This window comes from Tamandua tetradactyla, chromosome 8 (genome assembly GCF_023851605.1).
Source record: "Tamandua tetradactyla isolate mTamTet1 chromosome 8, mTamTet1.pri, whole genome shotgun sequence".
Taxonomy (NCBI): Eukaryota; Metazoa; Chordata; class Mammalia; order Pilosa; family Myrmecophagidae; genus Tamandua; species Tamandua tetradactyla.
This window is the reverse complement of record NC_135334.1, coordinates 124,042,752-124,060,174: the sequence shown is the minus strand read 5'-3', so window position 1 is coordinate 124,060,174 and position 17,423 is coordinate 124,042,752. Positions and strand designations below refer to the sequence as shown.

At 46.4% G+C, this 17,423-nt stretch overlaps 1 protein-coding gene across 7 annotated transcripts in view; it reads right to left on the bottom strand.

Moving 5' to 3' along the window:
- The window catches only part of MADD (MAP kinase activating death domain), a 59,940-nt gene that overhangs the window by 11,777 nt on the left and 30,740 nt on the right, over positions 1 to 17,423 (bottom strand). For 3 of the 7 annotated variants that reach the window (XM_077114609.1, XM_077114606.1, XM_077114607.1), the window contains exons 16-28: positions 16,159 to 16,261; positions 15,603 to 15,792; positions 15,355 to 15,505; positions 14,838 to 15,044; positions 11,970 to 12,070; positions 11,366 to 11,449; positions 10,960 to 11,118; positions 8,643 to 8,751; positions 8,052 to 8,114; positions 7,621 to 7,741; positions 7,414 to 7,519; positions 5,966 to 6,076; positions 2,865 to 2,972 (exon numbers count right to left, since the gene is read on the bottom strand). In XM_077114609.1, coding sequence (XP_076970724.1) covers positions 2,865 to 2,972; positions 5,966 to 6,076; positions 7,414 to 7,519; positions 7,621 to 7,741; positions 8,052 to 8,114; positions 8,643 to 8,751; positions 10,960 to 11,118; positions 11,366 to 11,449; positions 11,970 to 12,070; positions 14,838 to 15,044; positions 15,355 to 15,505; positions 15,603 to 15,792; positions 16,159 to 16,261 — 1,613 coding nt within the window. The remainder of the gene's footprint in view (positions 1 to 2,864; positions 2,973 to 5,965; positions 6,077 to 7,413; positions 7,520 to 7,620; positions 7,742 to 8,051; positions 8,115 to 8,642; positions 8,752 to 10,959; positions 11,119 to 11,365; positions 11,450 to 11,969; positions 12,071 to 14,837; positions 15,045 to 15,354; positions 15,506 to 15,602; positions 15,793 to 16,158; positions 16,262 to 17,423) is intronic. The other 4 variants (XM_077114610.1, XM_077114608.1, XM_077114611.1 and 1 more) reach the window with 3 other exon arrangements.

Here is a 17,423-nt window from a genome sequence, read left to right as displayed (position 1 = left end):
AGAGAGACACTCTATGAGCAGCAGGAAATACACAGCACTACCTGTCAATTATTCTTTTTTTTTTTTTTTTTTTTTTTTTTTTTTTTTTTTTGCACAATCTCAATACCTTTAATACTATAGTCTTCAAGATACACAAAAATTAAATTTTAAAGGGAAAAATAGCATTTTGTAACAACAATAATTAATTATATTACAGTAGCATCAGAACAACATCTACTAATGCTTCTTTAGATAAGAGTCTTTCACCATTTCCACTATAGGTTCTATTTATGAGAACTTACACTTTATAAAATTCATTTTAATAAAACTTGGCAAGTAAAGCATAGGGCAGGAATTGGCCTCTCTTTCTCTATTTTTCTTCTCCTAGTTTCTTTATTTTGATCTATCAGTATTCATATTGTATTTTAAAGCTGTAAAATGGCACTTATTTTTTAATAGTTGCATTATTTTAAAATGATTTTTTAAGATGAAGTTCTAGAGAAACTATATAATGGACAGGGTTGATTTAAAATTTCAAATTTTCTGAAAATCAGTTTTGGTTTTACAGCTAGTTTTTTCATTGTTGGAAAAAACCCATCAGGTTTAATCACATGCTTTAAAAATGATTACTCATATTGCAATCTTTAAACAGCTACCTGTCAATTATTCTTGACAAAATACTGAACCTGAAGCTGAGCAAACCTCTAGATTGAACCAACAGTTCACAGAAAATAGGTGACAGAGAAACACATTAAACGATACCAAGGTGATGCAATCAGTGAAAATCTAGAATGTGTGATACACTAAAAGGCAAATGTACCAATTTCCTCAATAAAATAAACGGCAAGGGGAAAAAAAAGAGAGAAAGGGGAGTGTGCGTGGATGGAGCTGTGTACCCCAGAAAATCATGTTCTTAATCTTAATCCATCCCATGGGTGTGAAGCCTTGTGCTTAGGACTTTTTAATGAAGTGACTTCAGCTAAGGTGTGACCCAACCGACTCAGCACGGGTCCTAACCCTATTACCAAGGCCTTAAAGAGATGACCACAGAGGGAGAAAGCCAGGGAGCAGCCACGAGAGAGAAGATGCTGTCGTGTGCACGGACAGGGGATGGAAAAGCCGAGGAACCCTGAGGACCACCAGCAGCCAGTCCCAGGGTGTCAAAGTCTTAGGGGAGGAAGCATCGTCTTGCTGACACCTTGACTTTGGACTTCTCTTAGCCTCAAAAACATGAGGCCACAAATTCCTGTTGTTTAACCTGGTCCACTGCATGGTATTTGTCTTAGCAGCTCTAGGAAACTGCAAAAGGGAGCGCTCAATGACACTTAAGAGTCATATCAACCAAAGCCAATATGTAGACCTTGCTTGAATTCTGATTCAAAGAAACCAGTTATGAAAGGACATTTTTGAGGCAATCAGGGAAACATGGTTGGATATATAATAATTTCCAGAGGTGAAAATGGTAGGGTGGTTGTATTTTTTAAAAGGTATCCCTATCTGTTACAAGTGTATACTTAAATATTTATGGTTGGGGTGGTGCAACAGTGGCTCAGTGACAGAGTTCTCACCGGCCATGCTGGAGACCCGGGCTCAATTCCCGGTGCCTGCCCATGTGAAAAAAAAAAAATATATATATATATATAGATAGATAGATAGATAGATAGATAGATAGATAGATAGGATAGGTAGATAGAGATACATTTATGGACGAAGTGGCATGATGTCTGAGATTTACTTTAAAATAATTCAATGATGGGGAAAAAAGGGGTATAGATGAGACATGTTTATATGCAGTAGATAGATATAAGGGGGTTCATTATGGTATTCTCTCTACATTTAGGTATTTGTGAAATTTTCTATAATAGTTACAGTTAAATGACAAATTGGAAAAAAATGTTGACAGCTCATATCATAGATAAATAGGCTAACTTCCCTAGTCAATAAAGATGCCTAAAAATTTGGAAGGAAAAAAACCAACAACCTAAAGTAAATGGACAAAGGACATAAAGAGTTCACATGAAAAGATTTACAAATACTGCTTAAACACATGGAAAGATACACAGTCTCACTTGTCGTAAGAGAAATACAAGCGAAAAACTACACTGAGAGACCAATTTTAATCTCAGACTGACAAAAACTCCAACACCACATTGTGTGGGTGAGGGTGTGGGAAATAAGCACTCTTAAAACACTGTTGGGTGGGAGTGCAAAATGGTACAACCCTGTGAAGCATAACTGGGCAACAGCCATATGAAAGGACAAATGGAGTTACCTTTGGACCCAGTAACCCCTCTGGGAACTCTTATAAACACACCTGTCCATGTTGAGATGAGTTGGTAGTCAGCACTGCTAGCAACCCATATGCTACAGCCACACTGTGGGATGTTATGGAGTTGTAAAAAGAATGAGAAAGCTCTTTTTTAACTAACACAGATGATCTCCAGGATGGTTTAATGAAAAAAATGCAAGATAAAGAAAAGTGGATAAGATATACTAACTTTTTGTAAGAAAGGGGAGAAATAAGAATTTATGTTCAAATTTATTGTGTTTGCATAAAAAAAACCACCTCAAGACACAGGAAACTAAGAAAGGTGCTTACCTGTAAGAGGAGAGGGATGAGGCGGAAAGGGGCCAGAATGAGAATAAGACTTCCCAATGCAACTTTTATGTTGTTCTGATATATGAACAATGTGACTGTATTAACTATTTAAAGTTTAAGTTAAAAAAAAAAAAGAAATTGCGAGGAATTAGTTGCATAGTAGCCTAACAATTTTATGAAAGATGAATGAGACAAACAGGAAAAATACCTGGCGTCAGTTCTGGGAGTCCCTTTTGACTGCTAGTTAACACGCTCCTTTGGGCTCCCAGCGTGGGCTAGCACTTACCTCCATGAAAAATATATCTCCATTTGTGTCTGTCCCTGCGTGCACCACAAACGTCTGCTTCTTCATGTGCCGGCTGCCACTGGACCGGATAGAGAGGTCACGTCCATTCTAAGGAAAGAGATCTTTTAGGGACATCTGTAAATCCTCCTTGGGCTCGGAGCCAAGACCCCCCACCCAGCAGTTAAATTCATATCAGCTTCCTTAGCACAGCCTTATCTCTGGCCACTAACCAGAAGAGTTGTTCTCAAACTATTCCAGTTCAGAACCCCTACACCTGTTAAAAATCACTGAGTCACACTAGTCAAAAGGTGGCAGCCACCCAAGTGTCTATGGACAGAAGAATGGATAAACAAACATGACGTGGCTATACAATGGGATATTATTCAGCCATAAAGAGGAATGAAGTTCTAATACATGCTACAATATGGATGAACCTTGAAAATGCTACGTTACACGAAATAAGCCAGTCACAGAAGTACAAATACGATTCCATTTATATGAAAAATCTAGAATAAGCAAATTCACTGAGAAGAAAACAGATTAGAGGTTACGAGGAGCTGGGAGGAGGGGAAATGGGAAGTTATTGCCTAAAAGATAAAGAGTTTATTTGGGGTGATGAAAAAATTTTAGTAATGGAAGGTAGTGTGAGAACAACACTCAAGATAATTAATGTCACTGGATTGTACGCTTAAAAATGGTTAAAATGGCAACTTTTATATTATATATGTTACCATGATTAACAAATAACTTAAAAAAATTATTGAGGATCCCAAAGAACTTTTGTTTATGTGAGTTATAGCTGCAGATATTTACCATAATAGAACTTAAAACTAAGAAAAATTTAAAATATTATTAATTCATTAAGAATAATCCATTAATGATAAACCCATTACATGGCAATATAAATAACTTGTAAAAAATAATTATTTTTTCCAAAAAAAAAAAATGAGTGAGAAGAGTGCCACTGTTTTACAAATTTCTTTGGTGCCTGGCTTAAGAGAAAACAGCATATGCTCCATATTCAATCTGATGCTATATGTTGCTTTGGTTGAGGTTTATGGAGAAAATCTAGCTTCATAGATATATATTTGGAAAAGGGAAGAGCATTTTAATAGCCTTTTCAGATAAGTATGCACAGTCTTCTGTAATACCACACTGGAACTCAGAAGTCAGTTGCGGTGTGGCATCTGAAAACACATCATTTCTCATACTCTGTTACATTAAAGTCCACTGGTCGGCTTTACTTTTTGAATGGACCATTTACCTATGCTCCAATCTGTTAACATCACACATCGGTCATTTAGAAAATGCTGGTTCACTGGGTCCTGCAGTTCTCTCAAATGCTGACAAATTTCATTATATAATATCACAAAATTACATTCATTAATGTTATCATCTGTGGTAGTTAGGTTCAGGTGTCAGCTTGGCCAGGTGAAGGCATCTAGTTCTGTTGCTGTGGCCATGAGGCAATGGTACGTGAACCTCGTCTGTTCCTGATTACACCTGCAGTCAGCTAGGAGGCAAGCCTGCTGCAATGAATGATGTTTGACTTAATTGGCTGGTGCTTAAATGAGAGACTCAACGTAGCACAGCCCAAGCAGCTCAGCATACCTCCGCTTTGCCCTGCAGGTTTTCAGAACGGTTTGGGTCTAGTGACCCCTGTGTTCCTTCCAATTTCTCCCTATGGAAATGAAAACCTGTATCCTGTGAATGTCCTCCTTTGCATGTTGGCTCCAGATCATTTGTTTTGAGATTCATAGGTCCACAACTAGAAGAGAATTTCTTGCACCTTAATATTCTTTAAGGTAATGCATGCAGTTGTCAAGTTGACAAGGGGTGGACATGTAGTAGTTAGATTCAGTTGTCAACTTGGCCAGGTGAAGGTGCCTAGTTATATTGCTGTGGACATGAGCGGATGGCATGTGAACCTCATCTGTTGCTGATTACATCTACAGTCGGCTGGGAGGCATGCCTGCTGCGATGAATGATGTTTGACTTAATTGGCTGGTGCTTAAATGAGAGACTCAACATAGCACAGCCCAAGCAGCTCGGCATACCTCATCTCAGCACTCGCAGCTCAGCCCAGGCCTTTGGAGATGCAGAAAGGAATCACCCCAGGGAAAGTTGTTGGAACCCAGGGGCCTGGAGAGAAGGCCAGCAGAGACTATCCTGTGCCTTCTCATGTAAGAAAGAACCTCAGTGGAAAGTTAGCTGCCTTTCCTCTGAATTATACGTTAACTAAATAAATCTCCTTTTAGTGAAAGCCAGTGTGTCTCTGGTGTGTTGCAGTCCGGCAGCTAGCAAACTAGAACATCATCAGTCTCATTTAAAACATCTTTAAACATTGGGCAGCTTCAAGTACAAAGAAGTTTCCCAAAATTCTAATTTTCACTTAACAGTTTGAATTTTTACCACTGGCAGTTGTCTTCCTTGAAATGAGACACATTTTATTAATTTTCTGGTTCAGTTTAGTGTGTCGGTCATTCTTTAAATTAAAACGGCATCCATGAAGAAAAGGGCAAGCTCAACTTGCAGCTAAAACTCTCAGCAACAACTTCTCCTCAAAACAACCATTCTGCCTGGGCTTGTAGCAGAAGTGCTCTATGAATACTCCCCACTTTGTCACAGGGACTACGACAAAGACGAGGGCTCAGTCACAGAGTTCATCCATTTAACTGTTTTAGCTGCTGCATCAAGCACCTTTGTAAGTGAGCCTGCTTTTGTGTGTGTGCTACTGTGAGTGTGTGGAGGTGACATGTGTAGTGGTTTACCCGCACAGTAATGCAAGTGCTGACCCAGTGACAGCAGCAGACAACCCTCGGGACTGGGAAAGTCGCTTCGAGTTTGCGGACCCTCAGTGGCCTGCAGACCCCACGTCCGGGCCAGCAGGACAGTTCTGGCACAGTGACCCCTACCCCAGAGCAGAAGGGCTCACGTCTCGTCTAGAGCCGTTTTCAAAACTGGGGGTGACCCGGACTCCACCGAGATAGAAACAAGAAATGACGCATGGGGAAGGCTCTGCGTGGGGCCAGGAGCCAAGGCAAGGGAGGCCACGGGTGGGCGTGGTGGGGCAGCGGCAGGGACAGGCCCCACCTGCTTACCAGGCTCGCCAGCTGGTCGAGCACTTCGTTGATTTGCTGGCTGTACACAAGCCCGATGTGGGACTTGCCCATCAGACGCCTCACCTTCTTCCGGATGTCATTCTTATTTACCTGGAGAGTCAAAACAGGATCACAACACAGAAGGGCTCTGCTCTCAACTGGGGCAGCGAGGAAAGAATGTACAAGTAAGCGCCCTCACTGCCTGAGAGGAGAGGAATCCTGAAAAAGCCCATCACTGGACATGGGAGGAGACACTCAACTGTGTATTTGGCCAGTGGGTTGGGAAGGAAAACCCTGGCTCTGCCCCAGGTGGCTTCCGCAGACAGGCGGCCCTTCGAGCAGCTCTTCACTCGGACAGGCGATCAGGAAGACACTCCCTTCCCATCCCAACCAACACCACAGCACCGGCCCCTTCAGCAGCTCTAAAAGCCCTGGGGCTCCGCAGAGACTAACTCGGGAACAGCTACTCGGAGCAGCAACATCCTGGACTCAGTCTTTCGCCAGCCAGAGTTCCCCGGGGCCCGCGGGGCACAACAGAGGGCAAGCCTTGCAGCAGAAGAGCAAGCCAACCCAGGGGCCTACGGGCTTCCCCTGCATTTAATCAAGCAATTCCTGCAAACTCAGGGAGGTGGGGAGACCAGGAGGGGAAGAGACCCAGGGGCTCGTTCTCAAAATAACTCTGTTCTTCCACCACCAACCCCCAAACACAGGTTTCTCTTTCAGAGCAGGACTCTCCTATCTGGTAACTGCCTCTTCCACAGCTATAAAACTCAAATACAATAAAACCGAACTAGAACCCACCACTTCCTTTTTCATGGAGAGCTCTTCTTACTTAGCTATGGAAAATTCTATATGATTAAGACTTGGTGCTGAAAAGTGAATTCTGAGCTTCCTTTCTAAGATTTTAGAAACTTTTAAAAATATTTTTTTAATTCATTGTATGTTGTGGGGAGTTTTATTTGCATCCTAAAACTACTTCGCAAAAGGAGCCAATTTAAAAGTTGAAATAAACAACTGATATAGAATCGTCAATTAACTTCACAACATTCCTTAGCAAAACAGCCTCTGATAAATGGATGACAGGACAGACCTCCAGCTTTTTTTTTTTTCAATTTTCCAATAGGTCTTTTAATAATTCCCAATGGATTTGCAAATGACAAACTTTTCTCTTCTACATGTTTGAAGTGGGGAGAACTGGAGAAAGAGAGTACAATTCCTTACCTACCTAAATGTCTGTATGAGTGAAGGAGTGACTATGTAATGGGGAGGAGCATGTGAGAAGTCAGTTTTTGCAGACACCAAAGACCAGAGGATGTTTTCAAATGACTTTCAACTTTTAATGATGAAGAAAGCTGAAGCGAGGAGCTCTGCGGACACCGGCTGCCTCAAAATTGAGGTAGCAGGAACAAGCTTTGTACCTGCAGCAGCAGCAGTAAAACCGACATTACCTTCATCAGCAGCATGTAGGAGATGAGGTTGTGCAAAAGTGTGGCCAGCAAGCGATCTTCGTCGTCCTCCAGGCGCTTCCGGTCGTGCTCTCCCAGGGACAGGTACCTCAGGGGAGGAGCAGGGACAAATCAGCTCGCAGGTGGGATCAGAGGGCTAACTGGAAGGAGGCGAACGCTATTCTCCCGAGAGTTTCCGAAGCCCCGTACCTGTCAATCATTTCCTGTGGCCCCTGGTCCATCCCCACCCCCTCTCTCTCCAGCATCACCGCGTCCAGGAACGCATCTTCCCAGAACTGCATTTGGTCCCACAGAGAAGAACGCTCTTTGCCTGTGTGGAATAGAATTTTTTTTTTTAACTTTTTTTATTAATTAAAAAAAATTAACAAACAGAACATTAAGATATCATTCTGTTCTACATATACAATCTGGAATAGAATTTTTTAGGGGCTTCTTTAATAGATAAAAAATACAGCTACCAAACCAAAATAAAGAGTAAAGCCCAGAGAAAAGGGAGTCATCACAAATTCCAGGGCAAAGGGAACGTAAACTTCTCTACCCCAGACCTCATATTCCTGCCACCAGCCCCAGCTGCCTCCCAAGAGGAGGGATGAACACAGCACACACAGAGAGGCGGTTACTTATAGAAAAGGTCTCCATAGCAGCGTCCTCTAACTGGTCCCACATCGATCCTTTGTCCCTTCCTGCCAATGTGTGAGTAGGAGGGACCATGGTAAGCAGGAAAGGAAAGAAAGGAAGAAAGAAAGACAGAGGCTACTGATTAACACCAAAATACTATCTCTTCTAGTGTCTACCCACTGCTTTCCCCAAACCCAGTAAGTCACCCGGCTCAGATATAAAAATACCATCTATAAATTGGGTGGATGGAAGTAGCAGTGGTCAATGAGAGGGAGAGGGAAGGGGTACAGGATGCATGAGTTTCTTCTTTTTTCTTTTTATTTCTTTTTCTGGAGTGATGCAAATGTTCTAAGAAACGATCATGGTGATGAATATACAACTATGTGATGATACTGTGAGGCACTGACAGCACACCGAGTATGGAATGTTCGTGATTGTGTTGTTTGGTTTTATCAATAAAAATTTAAAAAAATGTCACCTAACACCAGCCACTGAGATCAGCAGAAAGCCAAGCAGCTGCTCGATCAGCTACCCTACCACCTGGCTGAGCCCAGCTGGTTCCTGGGCAAGGGGCCTCCCTGGCAGTCTCTCACCTAGGAGTCCCTCGTAGAGATAGACCCGCTGGCTCACATCCTCGGAGGAGCGAACTGGGCTGCCCACCAGCTTCTCCTTTACGCTTGGCTTCAAGCTGTGGGCTTTCCCCTGGGGAGGAGAGATGACGGGTTAGCTGCCAGAGGCACAAATGAACAGGGCAAAGAAAACCAAGCAGAGCATTAGCTGACACCAGTCACCGCCCACCAGCAACTCACACGCTCCAGCAGGCTGCTGCCGCCACGCTGTCTGTCTCTAGGATTCGACCCAAAGTGGATTTGATTATCCTGTTTTTGGTGATTAAGTTTTCATTTTGACTTATCTTTACCCCTCGGTCTCTATAAGACTCTTTTCTCTAAAAAACCAGGCAAATGTTCTGTAGCATTATGACACAACAGAAAGGGTCTGAAGTCAGGTTGACCCAGGTTGGATCCCTGCCTCCTCTTAGCTATGTGACCTTAGGCAGGAGACTTTGCTTCTCTGAGCCTAATCCTCCTCATCTGTGAAATGAAGGTTCTAATACCTACCTCCCAGGCCTACTACGAAGATTAAATTTGAAAATACATATAAAGCACCTAATAGTACCTGGTACATTGCTGGCATTCGATAAATGTTCATTTTCTCTTACTTTCCCTTAGAAATGTCACTTACTTTATCTGCCACTTCTGCAGTACTAAACTTTCTATTTACCCAAAAAAGATTTTCCATTGGGTAAAAGGTAGGCAATACCATGTTCATTTCATGACCGATGAAACAGTAAACAGAGAAGCAGCTGATCAAAGGTTATCAGGCAAATGTGAGACTAAATGCCAGTCTCCCGGTTTATAACCCAATACTTCATTCCGTGCACCACAAGGGCTTAACGGAATTTATTCCTTGTTAAAACACCATTTGGGCCAAGAGATTTGGATAACTGCTCTCAGCAACTCTGTGCAAAAAGCCCCTGCCCACTGGCACAGGACAAGTAAGAATTTTTCCCAGGAAGATCCTAGAAGAAGGTAGCACACATCTGATGGTTCTTGCGGGGCTACTACTCCACACTGCTTATCTTACTGTCCAGAATGGAAGCACACTGGAAGGGTTAGCATATTCACACTAAAATCAGTCCATTTGTTAAGAAAGAAAGAGGAAAGGGGAAAGGGAAAAGGAAAAGGGGGAGGGGAAGGAAAGGAAAGAAAAAGAGAACGGAAGGTAACAAAACAGAACAGACTGTTTAGACTCAATATTGGCAGATAAATTGACACCTAGTAAAGCAAATCTAGCAGAATCTTAAGAACTGGGAAATCTAAGTGGTAGGTATATGGGTAGTCACTATACAATTCTTTCAACTAGTCTGTATGTTTACAAATTGTTATAATAAAGTTTGGAAGATAATTTTTTTAAATGAAAAATAAGTTTTAAACAAGAAGAGGCATTAAAGTCCTTTCACTTGAAGAGCTGTGGGGACTCCAAACCCTCTCGGCCTTCACTCCGGGAGGTCACATGTGCTATTAGAGACACATCCAGAAAGCCCCGGGGAGGGAATGATCACTTGTGTCAAATAACCGGTTTCCTTTCTCTGCATAAACTGAAGACAAGGCCTATGAGCTCTTTTAGAGAATATCCACTCTCATCTCCAAGAAAATGTATCAGAGTGATTAACATGTCCAAAAAAGGCATGTATAACTAAAAAGCAGTATATTTCAGGCAAAGACTGAAAAGAATTAATTTGGTTGGCTTATCGTGTGGCCCAGGGTGAGTTCTCTGTTTCCTAAGGCTTCCCCCACACCCCAACTGTCAGAAGAGACTATTCACAGCAATCTAGTAAACGGCAAACTTCTTGAGAGTGGAAATCACGCCTTATTCAGCCTGGTTTCTTTAGTACAGAACCTGGCACTCAGTAAATCACTTAGCAGATGCTTATCAGTGAATGAAAACATCAAATGACCCTTAGGAATTTCTAAAATAAATGCTATTTTAAGGTGCTATATAAATAGAGCCTTAACAAGAATAAAATAGAAACAGTCCACAGAGCTAGGTGGACTGGGGCTGACTGAGAGCAGTACTTGTCCTGACATGACCCTGAGACAGGGTTCTCATATACGGGTCTCTAAGTCCTCATGTGACCCCGCGGGGGCCAAAGCCGCCATCGTCAAAAACCCTTAAGAAATATTTTCTTTAAAGCCAACACAGGAGGATTCCCTGTTCCCTTCTTCATCTCTTCCTCCTTACTGCCACTTTTCATTCTTTCCTAGCAGGCCTCTCCCCCGACCCCCATGACCCTACAGTCCCCCCAGGCCCACCTCCACCCCCACGGCCTGGTCAGCAAACAAAGCTCACAAAGATGGCGCTCGTAGCGGCGTTGGTCTCAATCTCACTGTCGGACAGGGTGCCCCGGGAGCTCGCCAAGTGGGCACTGCCCTCGCCGCCTGGCCCATCCCCGGCGGTGCTGCTCAGGTCACTGTCTGCTCCCAGGGTCTCTCCAGAACTGTTACTCACCTGGCGAGGGAGAAAGGTAGTAAGGGGCAGCCCCCGAGGAAGGCCAGGAGCCTGTGCAAGCGCCTTCCTCACAGATCTTGGGTCTGGTCCCGCGGGCAGGCCTCGGCCAGGTAAGTGTCTCAGCCAGGGGAACTCGGCCAGGGGAACCCAGCGGGCCTGAGACTGAGAACAGCCTCCAGGGGAGAAAGTAACCCCAAGGCGGGAAGCTGCGCCCACCCCCCAAGATGCCAGTGTGGTGTTCCCCTACCACGGTGCTAATTTCAGAATCCTCACTGGAGCTTCGGATCATAACAGCTGGGCTCACGCCAGCGCCGGGGTCTGGGTCAGTCCTCTGAAGGGAGACACGGGACACGGCACATCAGGAGGTGTCCGATGAGCAGTGCTGTGACAGCAGGAGTCCAGCCTGCTCTCGGTTTCCCAAGGAAATGCGGTGCCACCCCCACCCTTCTGTTATCCCGGGAGAGGTCACAAAGACAATTGTCATGAAATATTAAAGAAATACATGCTCAGTGTAGAAAATCCATGAAAGAAAAAGGAAATAAAATAAGCCACAAATCTACCACCCACATTAACCACTGTTTTTCTATACACATTAAAAAGTAAAAGAGGAATCATCCTGTATATAGATTTGTGAACATTTTTCTATGCCACTATATTTTTGAAAACATAATCTTTAATGGCTACTAAGCTCACATTATATGTATATATTGTAGTTATTTAATCATTTCCCTATCTTTGGACATTCACAGTGTTTTGAGGCTGTCATTTTTGTAGTAGTTGTTGTTTCAACACAAAGAAGTATCTGAGACAGCAAATTAGACCCTCAAAATTCTCAACAAGTCATCACGAACCTGGGAACCAGACGTCAGGCTCACAGCACTCTCCGTGCCAACCTGAGACTTTCTCTCCTCGGTCTCAGCAAGGCCAAGGACAGGCGTGACCGCTTCAGGTCCTGAGTAGGAGAAGACGTGTGGTAACCCAGCATCCCAAGGGCAGGGGCGGGCTGCTGCAGGGAGCGAGTCCCATCACCTTTCCAGGCGCTGCCCGCCCCAGGGCCCCTGGAAGAAGAAGTCCCCAGATGCCTTAAGACCCAACTAAGACAAATTAGACCTGGTCTCAAGGGGGTCTGCAGCCATCTTCTTCACCTGAGAAAATTCTGGGCAAATCACCCAAAAACAGAAAAGTTCCAGAAGCAAAAGTCTGAACCGTATTCTACCGCACTGAGAAACAGAGCATCACTGAAATCAATGAAGGGTCGCCAGGCCACTCAGTGTGTCCTAAACATACGTCTCTCAGGGGGCTAGAAAAGGTTAGGTCCAGTGCAATAAGTACTGGACACTGCCTACCCCCACCCTACCACTGCTACTGTGGGACAAAACCCGCCCTGCTTTCCCCCATCCATGCACAATGGTATGGCAGAAGGACAGAATGACAGACAGCAAGAAAGCGTGCCTAGGCCAGCCACCGGAGAGAGCTGGGCAGCTACAGACTCAACACGGAGGGACAGCAACCATCTCTGCCAACTGCGCCCACAGGCCTTCCAGTGGGGGAGGGAGGTCTCAGCCAACAGGGGCACCAAAATAGGCAGCCGCTCGCCCCACCAACTCAGAAGCCATGGAGAACCGAGTCCTAAGGGGTTTTACTCAGTAGACACCTTGATCGCAGCATGGACTGCTATGGAGGGAAGGGAGTGGGAAAGAGCAGCCTACAAGCCACATTCCTATCCATCACATACCACCTACCTGCTTTCATTCCAAATACCCCCCAGAGCAAATTTTGGGTGGGGCTGACAAAGGGAGCCTGCCCCAACTGGGCCTGGGGAGTTGGCAGGTATGGGAGACTTGGGAACAGGAAGGGGCATTTGTTCCTTACTCTGTTTTTCCAAAGCTTTTTGCTTTTTCACTTCCTGGTGCTTGTTCCACAATTCTACCCCAGATGCAATGCAAGCAGGAGAAAAAGACAGAGAGAGTCAGAGGCTGGTCAGAGAGACGAAATGGAAACCCACCCACCCAGATGATTCAGTCTCAGGCATGGGATTACAAATCAAGAGATAAAAAGATAACTTCATTTGGGGGGGAGGGAAATCAAGAGACACAATGCCTTTTCCTAAACTCATGAACTAAAGACTCGAAAGTTCTAGTCCTAATTGTGGCAGTAAAAAAGTTCTAGTCCCATTGTGGCAGTAAAAACCCTTCAGAACATGAGAGCAGGAAGGGCCCCCAATCAAGTTCTTTCATTTTAGCACCAAGAAACCAATCCTAAAGAAGCAGCAGTACTTGGCTCAAGATCACGTAGCTCAGAATCAGTTTAAACTTCCCATCGCATCATACTTTTCCTGCCAAATGAGCTTTACTTTCTGGGAAATGGTAATTTTTAAAGATTCCAGACAAGGGAGGCTGTCACTGCAAGCAGTCAAAGGGTTTCAGAAGCATGAGTCTAGATCTGTATGCTTTGCTGGACTAGACAGAGGCCAGCTCACGCAGCTGGGTAGCATCCCTCCTTCTTCCTGGTTTCACTACCAAAAACACAACACAACTCACCCTTAAACTCAATGAAGGTCCTGCCAGGAGACCCATGCTCAGCTAGTCATCTGGAAAAATGCTTTTACCTGGCCCAAGAGCTGGTCATTTCAACTGAGCTGGGAAGATAAAGGGAAACTAAGTTCCTCTCTTTCTTTCGGTAGCAGTGAGAGGGAACTGGTCAAGGACAGCATCTTAACAAAGGTAAAGAAGAGAGAATGCTGATCACACCAACTTTTTTTTTTCCTGGAAGAACTTTAGAAGTTACTTAGCCTCATCTCACTTTGTAGACGAGGAGACAAGGACACTGAGAGGGGAAGTGATTTGTTCAAAATCACATTCGTAGTTGGGGGCAGATATAGGACTAAAACGCCAGACCTCCAGACTTACTAGAATGTCACTTCTGGCAGAGAAAAGGCAGGGTTGATGGCCTCTAGGTCAATACTATACTGGGCTAGAGAAGTGCAGCTCCCCTAAAAAGGAAACGCTTTCCTCACTGCCATTTATGGGCTCATGATGGTTGTGGAAAAGAGGAATCAGCAGGAGGCATATTACCCAGGAGCCCAGAACCAGAGAAGGAGAGACAAAACCTAGAAGACCCAAGATGTACCAGCAGGAACTGGGTCCAGAGAGCTCACTAAGGCGCCTTCCTACCAGGATGGGAAACAGCAAACACAAGCAAGCCCCTGACCAGGTCCAGCGAGGAGGGATTAAAGAAGAGCTGACCAGAAATGTACATCTGAGATCCAGCCCCAGGGAAGCGGGGCTGCTGGAGGAGCGCCAGAGGAGTGGGTTCAAGGGCAGGGGAAAGGCTGATGGGGAGAGATGCAGATGATCATAATCTTATGACTCCATGTTGCATCTGTAAACTTCCTCATAGCTTCCAGTTCACAAGGTCTCCCTAGTGTGGACAGAGAACTGCAGATGTAAATAAAAAGAGGGTTCCAGGAGTGCGGTCAGATTCCCTACCCAAAGCCTTATGAGCCCCTTTCCTCTGAGATACAGGTGGGGGTGGCAGTTAACCAGACATGAGAGATGGAAAAGTATAAAGAAGCGCCATTTGAAATGGACACAGACGTTTTTCCCTCTCTGAACAGCGAAGCATGGGGAAGAGAAAAGTGGGGTTCTTCATGAACTGAGGGGGGGGCATTTAAGAAGCCTGGAGGACCCCTCCACCGCATCAAACTCATATACACATACCGACAGATGCCACAAAATTCTCTTCCTTTAAGCTCCTGGTGTCCAGTTCCTTAGGACCCTTTCCTGAAGCACTTGGTACCCAAGGTCCCAGCTGGGGAACTCTCAACTGTGCCATAGCCTTTGGGTCCCCCCTGGCAGCCAGGCCAGGATCCTTGCCAACTGGCATATTTACACTCTCTGTTGGACTTCTTTTCCGCTTGTCTGGTTCTGAGGAAAAGAATGAATACGGGTAGTGGTCAAAAGAGATTAGTAGGTGAGCAGCAAGTTATGGAAATGAGGTGGGAGAGACAAGGGTACAGGAGGGTATGGAGTGGAGGGAGTGTAAGGAAAGCTGACATCTTACTTTACGGTGGAGAAATACCTGCCATGTATAAACGCACCCTAGAAAGTAAAATCCCAAAGCCTGGTGGGAAGCGGACTGCTGGGAAATCTTTCACGGGGATAACTAAGTCCACTCTCTCCTAGAGACGAGGGGGCGCGTGGCGGGCGGCGTGGCGTCCCGCCGGTCAGTCCCTACCTTTACTGTAGTAGTGGGTCTGCGCAATCTCCAGAAGCCCGAAGGCGCTGGCCATGCCCCCCAGCCCCGCGCGGGCGTAGGACTGCTCCAGGCTGAGGACGGCGCACTTGAGCAGGTCCAGCATCCCCTTGTACACCTTCCGACTGACCTCCTGCAGCAACGACCCAGGGGCCGGGGTCGGCGAGACCGCCTCCGGTGCCCATGCCCCACCTGCCAGTGGCTTCCAGCTCCCCACGCCCAGCACCGACCACATCTGGGATGGTGTCCTGCCGGGCGTCCTCCTCCGGCGGCTGCGCGCTGTGGGTCAGCTTGCTCAGGACGAAGACGCGCAGCTGCTCGCTCTCTAGCAGCCGCCGCACCTTCTTCAGGCTGAGCCAGCCCACACCCTGGCCGTCCAGCACGCCATGCACCACCTCCTTCAGGAACTGCTGGTTCTCACTGCGGGGGCCGCACGGCACCACCGGTCAGCGGCGCCTTGGCAGAGTGCCCCCCCCCCTTACCCCAGACTAGACACTTGTCTCCCCAGACTAAACACAAAGTCACGTCTCCAAGTTGCCAAGTCCCGCATGCCCTCCACCTCTCCAGATAATCTGAGTACCCATGTGCCCTCCGCTGCGGTCCCACCCGCAGCCCTGGAAGTTGCGACGCTCACGCGGGGTTGAGTCAGAGCAGGAAGTGCTGGCAGGCCCTCGCTTTGTCTACCCTGCTGAGAGCTTTTCTCCCACTCCTGAGCATCCCTAAAGTTTCATCTAGGAATCATTACCTCTACCCCGGAACTTTGAAAACAGCTCTTCTGTGCATTACCTAGAATTGCTGGGTCGACCCTGGGGTGACGGAGGCTCTCTTTTCACTGTTGGGCTGTGTTTAATGACAGACGACTTCTGATCCACTAAGGCCCTCCTGTTTCCTGTAAGCCAGGGAGGTAGGAATGAGAGACATCACCACTGCAGTTCAGCAGCTAGTGGGAGCACAGCCTGGGCCACTGTGCTCCGCCAGGGCGTCACACACAGGCAGGAACCAGCAATGCGGAGGAGGTGGGGAGGGAGGTCAGGCCACTCCGCATGCACCCGCAGCAGGCTCGACGGGCAAGCACGGGGGTCACAAGGAATGGGGCAGGGCAGGTCACTCATGAGATGCGCTTGCTTCCTGAGGAGGACGGCCCTCAGGCAGGCACGGAAGATGCTAGAAAAAAAAAAGACCATGCACAGCTCACGGGCGAGACCCACCTTCACCACTCCCGGGGCCGGCTTCAGTAACAATCTCCATTAGAGTATTTAGCCCAAATACTGGGACACAAAATACACAATTAGTAGGTGCACCACGATACCCCAATCCCTGCGCCCCTCAATGGAGTAGGAAACCAGATAATCTGAGCATTCTCATGACGCTTGAAGAGGGCACAAAGCCTTGGTTCCTGGGCACCTCAGAGCTGGAAGCCTGATCCCAGCGACCAGGAGCCAAGCAAGGCTCTAGGAAAGGCTGTCCGGTAGGACTGTGGCCTTGCCAGGCTTGTAAGCACAGGGAACATGACACAGGGGCCTTTGGGCACTCCACAGGCACGGGCACGAAGAAGGGACACAGGCAGCCATGACTCATCCAGCACAGGGGTGCAGAGGGCTCGCGGGCGTGCAGAGGGAAGGGCCCACCCTGCAGACACTGTAGTGGGGTGGGGAGGGGTTGTGCGGTATGAGGCTGGAAGGCGGACAGGAAGTAAGTGCACCAAATGAAACGAAGCACCAGCATGCAATGAAAGAGTGATCAGCTGCTCTCCTCTTCAGACGCACCAAATGCAAAGCCGACGGCACTGACGCCTTTCCCCTCCTAACCAGAAGCCATGTGTGGACTCATCGCAGCAGGGCTATCGGGGCGCCACATCACTAAACAAGAAACCCTTCTGCCCACTGCCCTATTCTTCCATCCCCAGCAGGGGACATTCCTGAGACTCTTGGCAATTTGAAATCACTGGGGATGAGGGACAGTTAAAAAGTAAGTGGCACTACAACCCAGGCTCCATCGATTCCCAGAGCTTACCATGCCAAAAAAAAATAGGGGGCATTGCTTCTCACTGT